Source organism: Oncorhynchus gorbuscha, linkage group LG06, assembly GCF_021184085.1.
Source record: "Oncorhynchus gorbuscha isolate QuinsamMale2020 ecotype Even-year linkage group LG06, OgorEven_v1.0, whole genome shotgun sequence".
NCBI lineage: Eukaryota > Metazoa > Chordata > Actinopteri > Salmoniformes > Salmonidae > Oncorhynchus > Oncorhynchus gorbuscha.
In genome coordinates this window covers 49629292-49642520 of record NC_060178.1, presented here as the reverse complement: position 1 = coordinate 49642520, position 13229 = coordinate 49629292, and the positions used below count along the sequence as shown (strand labels likewise).

Below are 13229 nucleotides of genomic sequence, written 5' to 3'. Positions count from 1 at the left end.
ACCTTGTCAGCTCGGGGATTCGAACTTGCAAACTTTCCGTTACTAGTCCAACGCTCTAACCACTAGGCTACCCTGCCGCCCCAGTGATGACACAGTGCTTTCTCAGTGTATGAAATTAATACCTTTTTAGTGTTACAAAACTATAAGGTGTAAAGCCTAATTATCATATATTCGTGGTTGCTTTTTCTTTTTTGAGTGAATTGTAGAGTTACCACCCATGACAGTATTTGTTAGTGACAGAGACATGGTTGTTTAATTATTTAATTCTAAAGGCCTGTGGCTTTCATTGAGTGAGTACCAAGGCAAATGTTACCATTATAATCTATGACTATGCAATACTTATATCATAAGGACTTACTTTGATTGCCTAGTTTTACCCTAACACAGTGGTGTTATGAAACTCCTGGTTTACAGGCCACATCAGGCCTGTAAATCACATTATGCAATGTGATGTGTAATTCTTATTGGAATCCAGCCAGTTAGGATATCCAACATTTGGAGTTTTTATTCACCCACACCTGCATTCAGAATGAGAATGATAAGAGTATCTATACCATTTAAACTCTAACAACCGTTTCAGTAACCGGTGAAATAAATGTAAGTAACTGATTTGGATCGGTTTAGATTTGTTATTTATCTTTTGTGAAGCATAAGATTAATCAATGTACATGCAAAAACACATACAGTGGGGCAAAAAAGTATTTAGTCAGCCACCAATTGTGCAAGTTCTCCCACTTAAAAATATGAGAGAGGCCTGTAATTTTCATCATAGGTATTCAACTATGACAGACAAAATGAGAAGAAAAAAAATCCAGAAAATCACATTGTAGGATTTTTAATGAATTTATTTGCAAATGATGGTGGAAAATAAGTATTTGGTCAATAACAAAAGTTTCTCAATACTTTGTTATATACCCTTTGTTGACAATGACAGAGGACAAACGTTTTCTGTAAGTCTTAAAAAGGTTTTCACACACTTGCTGGTATTTTGGACCATTTCTCCATGCAGATCTCCTCTAGAGCAGTGATGTTTTGGGGCTGTTGCTGGGCTACATGGACTTTCAACTCCCTCCAAAGATTTTCTATTGGGTTGAGATCTGGAGACTGGCTAGGACACTCCAGGACCTTGAAATGCTTCTTACGAAGCCACCCCTTCGTTGCCCGGGCGGTGTGTTTGGGATCATTGTCATGCTGAAAGACCCAGCCACGTTTCATCTTCAATGCCCTTGCTGATGGAAGGAGGTTTTCACTCAAAATCTCACGATACATGGCCCCATTCATTCTTTCCTTTACACGGATCAGTCGTCCTGGTCCCTTTGCAGAAAAACAGCCCCAAAGCATGATGTTTCCACCCCCATACTTCACAGTAGGTATGGTGTTCTTTGGATGCAACTCAGCATTCTTTGTCCTCCAACCACGACGAGTTGAGTTTTTACCAAAAAGTTATATTTTTGTTTCATCTGACCATATGACATTCTCCCAATCTTCTTCTGGATCATCTAAATGCTCTCTAGCAAACTTCAGACGGGCCTGGACATGTACTGGCTTAAGCAGGGGGACACGTCTGGCACTGCAGGATTTGAGTCCCTGGTGGCGTAGTGTGTTACTGATGGTAGGCTTTGTTACTTTGGTCCCAGCTCTCTGCAGGTCATTCACTAGGTCCCCCCGTGTGGTTCTGGGATTTTTGCTCACCGTTCTTGTGATCATTTTGACCCCACGGGGTGAGATCTTGCGTGGAGCCCCAGATCGAGGGAGATTATCAGTGGTCTTGTATGTCTTCCATTTCCTAATAATTGCCCCACAGTTGATTTCTTCAAACCAAGCTGCTTACCTATTGCAGATTCAGTCTTCCCAGCCTGATGCAGGTCTACAATTTTGATTCTGGTGTCCTTTGACAGCTCTTTGGTCTTGGCCATAGTGGAGTTTGTAGTGTGAAAGTTTGAGGTTGTGGACAGGTGTCTTTTATACTGATAACAAGTTCAAACAGGTGCCATTAATACAGGTAACGAGTGGAGGACAGAGGAGCCTCTTAAAGAAGAAGTTACAGGTCTGTGAGAGCCAGAAATCTTGCTTGTTTGTAGGTGACCAAATACTTATTTTCCACCATAATTTGCAAATGAATTCATTAAAAATCCTACAGTGTGATTTTCTGGATTTCTTTTCTCCATTTTGTCTGTTATAGAGAAAGTGTACCTATGATGAAAATGACAGGCCTCATCTTTTTAAGTGGGAGAACCTGCACAATTGTTGGCGCTGACTAATTACTTTTTTGCCCCACTGTACTAAAAACAATCCTAAAGTATCGACCTTCAGTAGGGCATGCTGGGAAATATGAAAATGATGGGTGTGGTTTTGATGTAACCGTTTCTCTCCACAGTGTAAAGCAATAACAGGTTATTAACACTAACACTGGGGGTTATTTTATACCCCTTGCAGAGTGCATTTAACTCCTGAATCAACACTAGAAATGTTACACTGAAAAATGAACATTGGCCAATGTGCTGTGCACAAGTCTTCCACAAGAATTTAAATAATTTTATGTTTTGTTGATTGTGTTGGAAATTGCTGTCTCAGGCGTCACTCCAGAATCTCCCATAAGTGTTCAATTGGGTTGAGATCTACTGACTGAGACACATACACACACACAATTTAAACCCTCTATGATCCTCCTCTTTCAAAGTCACTGAGAACTTTTTTTTTTTTTTTTTAGCTATGATTGCCAAAATAATGGGCATCTGGGCATTTTTATATATGACCCTAAGCACCTGCTTTGAAAATACGTTGTATCCCTCATTTACTCACGTGTTTCCTTTTATGTTTTTACAGATTATCTGTGAGAAACAGTAATTGATCATTTGTCTCCTCTTCTTCCTCAGCTCAAACCCAGCAGAAGCCTGATATAATTCCACCCAATTTCTCCACTGTCCAAGTCACTGACATCTTCCGAAGGCTGGTAAGTCTTTTTTTATTTTATATTATTTTTTTGTGGTCCACAAGAGAGCAGAGAGAGAGATCATGATCAGATTGGCTCCCACATTTTTCAGCATGTTTTTACAAAAAGATGGATTTAGATAAACTTGGATTTTTCCGCAAGGACATATACAGAATTTCAAATACAACAGCCACAGGACAACTTTGTTTGGATGTCATAAAGGACCATTCGTTGAAACTGAAGAGATATAGCTAGCTAACGACCTCCTTTTCCATGTGGGGAAAAAAACGGACAGAGACTTGCTAGTTAGGCAAAACATTTCTTCAAGGAATCTGCCTCCCAAAAAAAAGCTTCCAAGTGGGTGTGACACCTACTCCCGTTGCTGGACTGGTGCTTGGATTCCACCTGGTTTTCTGTTCACTGTCTGCCCTGGCCTGTCTCTCCCTGTCTGGTACAGGTACCCCCACCACACTCCCCCCTCTCTCCCAATCTTTCACTCGCCTCCAGCACACACGCACTGTTGGCGCGAGTGACTCTGAACTTACAATGGCTAGCCCCAAGTCAATATTTTTTTTCTTGTGCTTTATGCTATTTGCTCCATGACTCCTGTGTGCTTTGTTGACTATGAACTTGCTTGTTTACCCAACCTTGGGATAGACTGTTTGTTCCCACACTCAGGACTCTGACTCTCTATTGGTTACACAGACTTTTGGCCTCCCATCCTATTCTAACCACCTCTCGCCGGCTTTGTATTTATGTTACCTGATGAAATTGCTGTACGATATGATCGTGTTGCCATATAATGCACATTCAATTGTCATAAATCAACACTGTAGAGATCTGCCTGATTGTATTACTGCTGATGATATCTGGAAATGTGCATGTACACCCTTGCTAGCTCCAATTCTGATTTCTGCTCTGATATTTGCTTCACTGATTTCTGCTCTCGTAAAAGCCTGGGTTTTTTGCACGTCCACTAGAAGCTTATTACCTAAAATGGATAAATTGAAAATGTGGGTTCACAGCTCCAATCCTGATGTGTAGGTCATTACTGAGACGTGGTTAATGAAAGAGTGGGTTCCCAGCTCCAATCCAGATGTGTTGGTCGTTACTGAGACGTGGTTAATGAAAGAGTGGGTTCCCAGCTCCAATCCAGATGTGTTGGTCATTACTGAGACGTGGTTCAGGAAGAGTGTTTTGAACACTGATGTTAACCTTTCTGGTTATAACATTTTTCGGCAAAACAGATCTTCCAAAGGTGGTGGAGTGGCAATCTTTACCAAGGATCACCTTCAGTGATTGGTTGTCTCCACCAAGTCTGTCCCCCAACAATTTGATATGATGGTTTTAAGCGTTAAACTTTCAAATAGCTCTTTGTTGACTGTTGTGTTATCGTCTACCATCAGCACCGGCCTGTACCCTAAATGCCCTAAGCTCTCTCCTGGCCCATTTAACCTCTTGATACTACCCATCCCGGGTCCGGGAGTGTAATCATCAACTGACACTAATTAGCATAACGCAACGGACATAAATATTACTAGAAAATATTCCTATTCATTAAATCACAAGTGAAATATATTGAAACACAGCTTAGCCTTTTGTTAATCACCCTGTCATCTCAGATTTTGAAAATATGCTTTACAGCCAAAGCAAGACAAGCATTTGTGTAAGCTTATCGATAGCCTAGCATAGCATTATAACTAGCTAGGCGCAGGCAACCTGGTCACGAAAATCAGAAAAGCAATCAAATTAAATTGTTTACCTTTGAGCTTCGGATGTTTTCACTCGAGACTCCCAGTTAGATAGCAAATGTTCCTTTTTTTTTTAAAAATATTATTTTTGTAGGCGAAATAGCTCCGTTTGTTTTTCACGTTTGGCTGAGAAATCGACCGGAAATTGCTGTCACGAAAACGCCGAAAAATATTCCAAATATCAGGACAAGATGCTAGAATATGCATATAATTGACAGCTTAGGATAGAAAACACTCTAAAGTTTCCAAAACTGTAAAAAAAATATTGTCTGTGAGTATAAGAGAACTGATATTGCAGGCGAAAGCCTGAGAAAAATCCAATCAGGAAGGGACTCTTATTTAGAAAGCTCTGCGTTCCTATGCGTCCCTATTGAGCAGTGAATGGGATATCAACCAGATTCATTTTTCTATGGCTTCCCTAATGTGTCTAGTGTCACAATGCATAGTTTCAGGCTTTTATTTTGAAAAATGAGCCTGAACGACAACATTGCGTCAGTGGTCAACTGGAGGCTCTGAGTGTTTTGTGCGTAATAGACAAATGCAGCCATTGTTTCTCTCTTTCCTATAAGACGCCACCTGTCCCGGTTGATATATTATCGGAACAGATATTTGAAAAACACCTTGAGGATTGATTATTAAAAAAAAACATTTTCCATGTTTCTGTCGATATTATGGATCTAATTTGGAATATTTTTCGGCGTTGTCGTGACTGCAGTTTCTGGTGGATTTCTCAACCAGACATGAAGTACAAACGGAGGTATTTCAGCTATGAAAAATCATCTTTATGGGACAAAATGAACATTTGCTGTCTAACTGGGAGTCTTGTGAGTGAAAACATCCGAAGCTCATCAAAGGTAAACGATTGATTGCGTTTCTGATTTTCATGACCAAGCTGCCTGCCTGCTGCTAACTAGGCATAATGCTATGCTAGGTTATCGATAAACTTACACAAATGCTTGTCTTGCTTTGGCTGTAAAGCATAATTTCAAAATCTGATGACAGGGTGATTAACAAAAGGCTAAGCTGTTTCAATATATTTCACTTGTCATTTCATGAATATGAATATTTTCTAGTAATATTTTTTTGTCCGGTGCGTTATGCTAATTAGTGTCAGTTGATGACAATTCTCCCGGATCCGGGAGAGTGAGTTCCAAGAGGTTATTAAGGAGCAATTCTCTCTGTGGGTCTAACCCTAAGAAGTTCTGTAAAACTATTAAAGACCTCACAACTACCCATGTCCCTTAATATTGATGTGGTTGTTACTGACAAGGAGAACATGGCTGAGCATCTGGAGCCCCGATGCTCCTCCCTCTTTTCCCTCTGCCCCACTACAAAGTTTCTCCCAGCAGGCAATCACTGAGTCAGAGGTGCTAAAGGAGCTCCTTAAATTTGATGGTTTGGTTTTGGGTCAGATGGTTTAAACCCTTTCTTCTTTAAGGTTGCTGCCCCGATCATCGCCAAGCCGATCTCTGACCTTTTTAACCCGTCTCTCCTCTCTGGGGAGCTTCCCATTGCTTGGAAGGCAGCCACAGTGCATCCTTTATTTTAAAGGATTAGCTTGATCTCCCCCAACTGTTATAGGCCAATTTCTATTTTGCCCTGTGTTTATCAAAAGTGTTAAACTTGTCAATATTCCACTGACTGGCTTTCTTGACATCTGTATTATTCTCTCTCCAATGCAATCTGGTTTCCACTCAAGTTATGGATGTGTCACTGATGATGTCACCATTGCCCTTGATTCTAAGCAATGTTGTGCTGCTATTTTTATTGACTTGGCCAACGCTTTTATACGGTAGACCATTCCATACTTGTGGGCCGGCTAAGGAGTATTGGTGTCTCTGAGGGGTCTTTGGCCTGGTTTGCTAACTACCGCTCTCAAAGAGTGCAGTGTATAAAGTCAGAACATCTGCTGTCTCCGCCACTGCCTGTCACCAAGGGAGTACCCAAAGCTCAATCCTAGGCCCCACGCTCTTCTCAATTTTCATCAACAACATAGCCCAGGCAGTAAGAAGCATCCATTTATATGCAGATGATAGCTTATACTCAGCTGGCCCCTCCCCGGATTTTGTGTTAAATGCTCTACAACAAAGCTTTCTTAGTGTCCAACAAGATTTCCCTGCCCTTAACCTTGTTCTGAACACCTCCAAAAAAAGGTCATGTGGTTTGGTAAGAAGAATGACCGTCTCCCCACAGGTGTGATTACTAACTTTGAGGGTTTAGAGCTTGAGGTAGTCACCTCATACAAGTACTACTTGGGAGTATGCCTAGACGATACACTGTCCTTCTCTCAGCACATATCATAGCTACAGGCTAAGGTTAAATTTAGACTTGGTTTCCTCTATCGTAATCGCTCCTCTTTCACCCCAGCTGCCGAACTAACCCTGATTTCAGATTACAATGCTAGATTACTGAGATGTAATTTATAGATCGACAGGTAAGGATGCTCTCAAGCAGTTCTTTACCATTCGGCCATCAGATTTTCCACCAATGCTCCTTATAGGACAGATCACTACACTCTATACTCCTCTGTAATCTTCTCATCTCTGTATACCCGTCGCAAGACCCACTGGTTGATGCTTATTTATAAAACCCTCTAGGCCTCATCCTCCACATACAACACCGTTCTGCCAGTAACATTCTGTTAAAGGTCCCCAAACCACACACATCCCTCCTCTTTTCAGTTCGCTGCTGCTAGCAACTGGAACGAGCTGCAAAAAAACTCTCAAACTGGACAGTTTTATCTCAATCTCTTCATTCAAAGACTCAATCATGGACACTCTCTTACTGACAGTTGTGGCTGCTTCGCGTGATGTATTGTTGTATCTACCTTCTTGCCCTTTGTGCTGTTGTCTATGCCCAATAATGTTTGTACCGTGTTTTGTGCTGCTACCATGTTGTTGTGTTGCTGCTATGTTGTTGTCTTTAGGTCTCTCTTTATGTAGTGTTGTGGTGTTTCTCTTGTCGTGGTGTTTTTTTTATTTTTTTAAAGTTTTTTTCAATCCCAGCCTTTTGCCTTTTGGCAGACCGTCATTGTAAATAAGAATTTGTTCAAACCTCTTAGGGAGGCTGCGAATTCTCGCAGCTTTTTGTTAAAAATCGCGCAACATTTCAAAGTCCTGCTACTCATGCCAGGAATATAGTATGGGCATATGATAAGTATGTGTGTATAGAAAACACTCTGAAGTCTCCAAAACTGGTTAAATCGTGTCTGTGGCTATAACATAACGTGTTTAGGTGTAAAAATCCCTCGAAAAACTGTTCACCAAAAACCCCCCAAAAATATGAATCCGCCAGTCAATGTATTGTCTAAGGCGACCGACAAAAAACGAGGCCCTCGGTACAATTCCTACAGCTTCCACACGATGTTACCAGTACTGGCATTTTTTTCCTGCTTTATCCTTGGTTAGATGACGTACAGGCACTTCCTTTCTTGGGGCTTGCCCCAGGATGTTGTGAAATTGAAAACATGGACGATGATTTCAAGACTTGCTGCTATCGAATACAGATCGCCCCGTGATCAATTTTATAGATTATTATCGTTTAGTAATAGTAAAGTTGGTTTAGAAAAGTAGTTTAAAGTGATTTGTAAGAGTTTATAGGCAACTTTTGTAATTTTAAAAAGTGACGTTGCGTCTTGTAAAAGGGAATATTCCTGGCTCAGATCGGTCTTCAGAAAACAACATTTTGGCTATACAATGACGGATTTAATCGGGAAAAAGACCCAATTGTGATGTTTATGGGATATATAGGAGTGCCAAGAAAGAAGCTCGTCAAAGGTAATGAATGTTTTATATTTTATTTCTGCGTTTTGGGTAGCGCCGGCTACCGCAAAATGTTGTGAAGGTCTTGTATTCTGGGGGGTGCATGCTATCAGATAATAGCTTCTCATGCTTTCGCCGAAAAGCATTTTACAAATCTGACTTGGTGGCTAGATTCACAACGAGTGTAGCTTTAATTCAGCACCTTGCATGTGTGTTTTAATTAAAGTTTGAGTTTTTTTATCAAAAACTATACGTGGCGCTCTAAAATTTCCGCTGATTTGGTTCTGCCACAGGAACACTCCTCCATAACAAGTTTTAACTGACTTGCCTAGTTAAATAAATAAAATACAAATGGTAAGACTGATGATGGTGACGATGATGTTCATTCCACCTAGCTGTCTTAAGATGACTGCACTAACTGTAGGTCGCTCTGGATAAGAGTGTCTGCTAAATGAGTTAAATGTAAATGATGACACCGATGGCTGACTGATTTTGACGGAGATGTTTCTTTAAATGAACGATGAGTCGTATAATGAAGATGGGTCTCTCGCTGTCTCCCCTGCAGGGTCCCTTGTCAGTGTTCTGTGCCCGGGCGCGCTGGGGGCCGGTGCGTTTGGTGTGTCTCCAGCGAGGGAAGGGGGGTCTGGGGCTTACTCTCAGAGGAGACTCTCCTGTTCTGGTGGCTGGAGTCGTGCCGGGGGGATGTGCTGAGGTGAGAGTAGTTCCCTGTCTCTCGTCTTAACCCTCTTTGCATGCCTATTATTCCTATTTCCTCGAACTGAAAATGTACAGTATTTCATGCACCACTGGAATGTACTGTGTGTGTGTGTCTCAGGAGGCAGGTCTGAGAGAGGGGGACTACATAGTGGCGGTGGATGGAGAGAACTGTAAGTGGGCTAAACATGGAGAGGTGGTCCACAGCCTGAAGAGCTGCAGTGACCGAGGAGTGGAGCTCAGCGTCATCACACTGCACACACACGACACACAGGTAGTTTTCTGTGTGTGCGTTCGAGTGATTTGTCTGTGTGTATGTATTACTGTGTCTGCATGTGTGTTTGAATGCTTTGGTGCATCAGTAATGTGTGTTGTGTGTGTTTTGTTCAGGTGGAGAGGAGGTCAGTGATGCTCTTCCCCAGAGGAGACAAAGAGAACGCTTGCCAACGGCCCATGGGCGGGGCTAAGGCCCAGAGCTCCGTCTCCTTACTCAACTGGAACAGGAAGAAAAACAGGGAAGGGGGAGGAGTCACCAAGAGACTGGGCAGCACCTTCAGTCTGCCATTTGGAAACCTGGGAGACGGTGAATCCATGTACTGAGATAGACGGAGGGCAAGCTGAAATGGTGCTCGATTCCATACAGTGCACTTCCAGCCAAAAGTAGTGCACTCGGGAGTAGGGTGCCATTTCAGACTGTGCTATAGACAGACAAACCACTCAGGGATTGGCAAAGGGACATGTTCCAATACAAGGATGAGTTGTATATGACTGGACAGTCCTAGATACTGTAATGCATTATTGCAGCGATTGCATTCCGAATAGGATTATTGTACTAAGAGAAGAGGAGGGGGGTGCTATGTCCAGATGCCCAGGGAAACTACAGTGGTTTTAGAAAGCACCCAACTGCAGGTATATGTCACTGAAGGGGTTAAGAGCATGATGTAAATTGTCTTAAAATAGACTAATAGTTGTGGCCCAGTATTATTCTAGCTGACTTACTAAACAGCTAAAGGTCTTTAGAGAGTTGAAAGAAAATTATCTAGACTTACTGTCAAACTACAGCCTCTGGTCTTACGACAATGTCATCATGTTGTTTTAATGTTGAAAACGTGTTGTTTTAATGTTGAAAACGTGTTGTTTTAATGTTGAAAACGTGTTGTTTTAATGTTGAAAACGTGTTGTTTTAATGTTGAAAACGTGTTGTTTTAATGTTTTACTGTATCCCAGAGTCTTGCTTTTCCACTCCGGTCTTAATGAGGTTACTCTCAACAGTAAAAACAACAGTCACAGCTACATCCATTCAGTACCTGAGCTCTTACTTCCTCAAGCTGTGAATCTTTTTTTGTTGTTGTAAGATTTAAGTTTTATTTGATGTTTAACAAGGCACACAAATGACATCACACAAACATCAACTACATCACACCTGCCCAGACTTATTAGCACACACACCCCCATCTCCAGTGCCCAGACTTATTACCCCCATCTCCAGTGCCCAGACTTATTACCCCCATCTCCAGTGCCCAGACTTATTACCCCCATCTCCAGTGCCCAGACTTATTACCCCCATCTCCAGTGCCCAGACTTATTACCCCCATCTCCAGTGCCCAGACTTATTACCCCCATCTCCAGTGCCCGCATAATTTTCCGCCACATGGCCTCAAACTGCATCATTTTATCTCTCCGTAGCCCACTCACTCTAAATGTTTTACAATAAATCATTTGATTTTTCCATTGTGTTAACGATGCCGAATTAATTGATTTCCACATTTTTAATATACGTTTTTTTCCAAAATGATTGATGAGAAAAGAATCGTCCAGCCCATTGGGTATCTCACAACACAACATTGGGTATCTCACAATATTCCATGTCTTGAAATATGCTTATAGATTAAGAGTAACATTGTAATACTTCTGACAGCCAACTTTATTAGCTCCGCCCGCAAAAAAACTGGGTTATTGAGTCATTGGATGCGTTTGTAAATTCACTCTGGATATCTACTCCGATTTCAGAGCTCTCTGGACTGAGTGCGCCAGAGTGCAGAATAACTGATGAATTTACCAACATTTGAATATGGACGGTGTCAGTAAACATCAGAAGAAAAAAGTAATTCAATTGTTGCCAGCAGCACAGTTACGGTCACCAACGCTCTAGACAACATGAAAACACCCTAACCAGCTTTGCCAGGGTGAATAAAATGGTCAGAATGAGGTGTTCTCTCATTTATGTCTGGAAGTACAGTAGCTAGCAAGCTAGCCAACTTTAGCCACTTAGCTTGAGTGCTTGACTGCCGTTGTGAGGTCAGAACATTCGGATGAACTTTACTCCTCAGCCAGAGCGCCCAGTGTGCGCTCTGAACGCTCAGAGAGCGAAACACTGAATTTGCCATTAACAATGGACAATCTGATATCCGTTCTGAATATTACGAACACCCAGAGCGCACTCTGAGCTCACTCTCTGGCACTCCAGAGTGAATTTAGGAACACACCATTATAGTTTTACACTTGGGACATGACTGCTGTTGTGCTGTAGAATTGGTGAATTCTGTGTCTTGTACTGTATCATCAATTCCATGGATAAGTTTATACTGGGTATAGATTTTCGTTAACTGTAATTTCATGAGTTATGCGCCAACTTTCCCTCCATCTTGTGCCAACATCCAGTTCTTTTTAGGTCTTGGTTCCAATAGTTTCTTTTTTTTTCTAAGAGATTGTCAGTTTGATTTGCTCCTGGCAAGGTTTTGTATATCGTCCCTGTCATATCAACATCCTTATCTGACTCAAATGAAATTCCTTCAAGGTTGCTCTGATGTCCAAAATATCTGTAACTTTAAAATTGCAATGTAATTTGAAACTATATTGGTCAGTCCAAAATTACTTCAATACTGTCATGGAAATAAATGTATTCCTTGTTGCCAAGTCATTTACAGTTTCTATGAATTTAGTGTTCCAATGTATCTGTGAATTCTGAAAAGCTATCTTAAGGATTGTTCCATAGAGTTGTGTTACGGAGTGATATTGGTTCTAGAATGTTTCAGTTTATTCCATGTTGTTGTAGTGTTCTGAACTATGAAGTTGTTAATGTTCTTAGCTTAATGCTTTGAAAATAGACACGTAAAAAGCCGTGGGCATCTTCTTGAAGCACACAGAGAGTTTACAGCGGTAGCCATGTTACTGCATTCTGTGCTCCTACCAGTGTTTTATTTTGTTTCTCTTTTGTCATCTTGATTGTTGGGTACAAATGACTACCCACAAGGCACTACAATAGCTATGTCACAGGAGGTTGGTGGTACCTTAATTGGGAAGGACAGGCTCATGGTAATGACTGGAGCGGAATTAGTGGAATGGTATCAAACACATAGTTTCCAGACATTAATATGAGCCGTCCTCCCCTCAGCAGCCTCCTGTGTTATGTGTATTTTTTTAGTTTTTATTCTGGTGTTTTGTAGTTTTTTAATTTTGTACGACATTCTTATGCACCGGGACTTCATAGGAGGAGGAAAAACTAACGCTCTACGTATGTCATGACACTGAAATGGTTAACGTGGTAATATGCACATTAGGGGATTGACTAAAGACTTTTATATGTCTGGTACTTAGTAGAGTTGAATAGGAGAATGGACAGTCTACCATGTAGAAACCAGCTATCAATGTAACCATAGAAGCATAGAGGAGAGCTGACACAATTGTTAGATACTTTTATTTTTATTTTTTTATGTTCACATTTTCAATATTTGGATGCAAACACTATTTTAAATTGTAATCCGTTTGTTTGTTTTTTTCTTCAAAATAATGATTGAGATATTATGTATTTCAGTTTGTGAATGAAGTCTGCCATTGTGATCTGTGGTGTCTTGTTTGAGTGAGTGTAATTGTGTAAAGGGATCTATATTTCTTTTGTTTATTATGTGAAAGACTGATAATCCTGGCTGGCTGCTCATATGATCAACCATCAATTCCTCTATTTGAGGTGTGCTTGTGCGCACGCACGTGAATCCTTTTCGTGTGTTATTTCTAGAGTATTTGCACAGAATTTTGTTGATGAATTAAAGGAGTGGATCAATGCATTTTCTC

At 41.1% G+C, this 13229-nt stretch overlaps 1 protein-coding gene across 1 annotated transcript in view; it reads left to right on the top strand.

The window, feature by feature from the left end:
- LOC124038055 (rhophilin-1-like) overlaps nt 1-10258 on the top strand; it is a 60246-nt gene extending 49988 nt beyond the window's left edge. The window contains exons 13-16 of the mRNA XM_046353456.1: nt 2877-2953; nt 9010-9156; nt 9280-9432; nt 9549-10258. Coding sequence (XP_046209412.1) covers nt 2877-2953; nt 9010-9156; nt 9280-9432; nt 9549-9758 — 587 coding nt within the window. The 3' untranslated portion in view covers nt 9759-10258. The remainder of the gene's footprint in view (nt 1-2876; nt 2954-9009; nt 9157-9279; nt 9433-9548) is intronic.
- The last annotated feature ends 2971 nt before the right edge of the window (nt 10259-13229 follow it).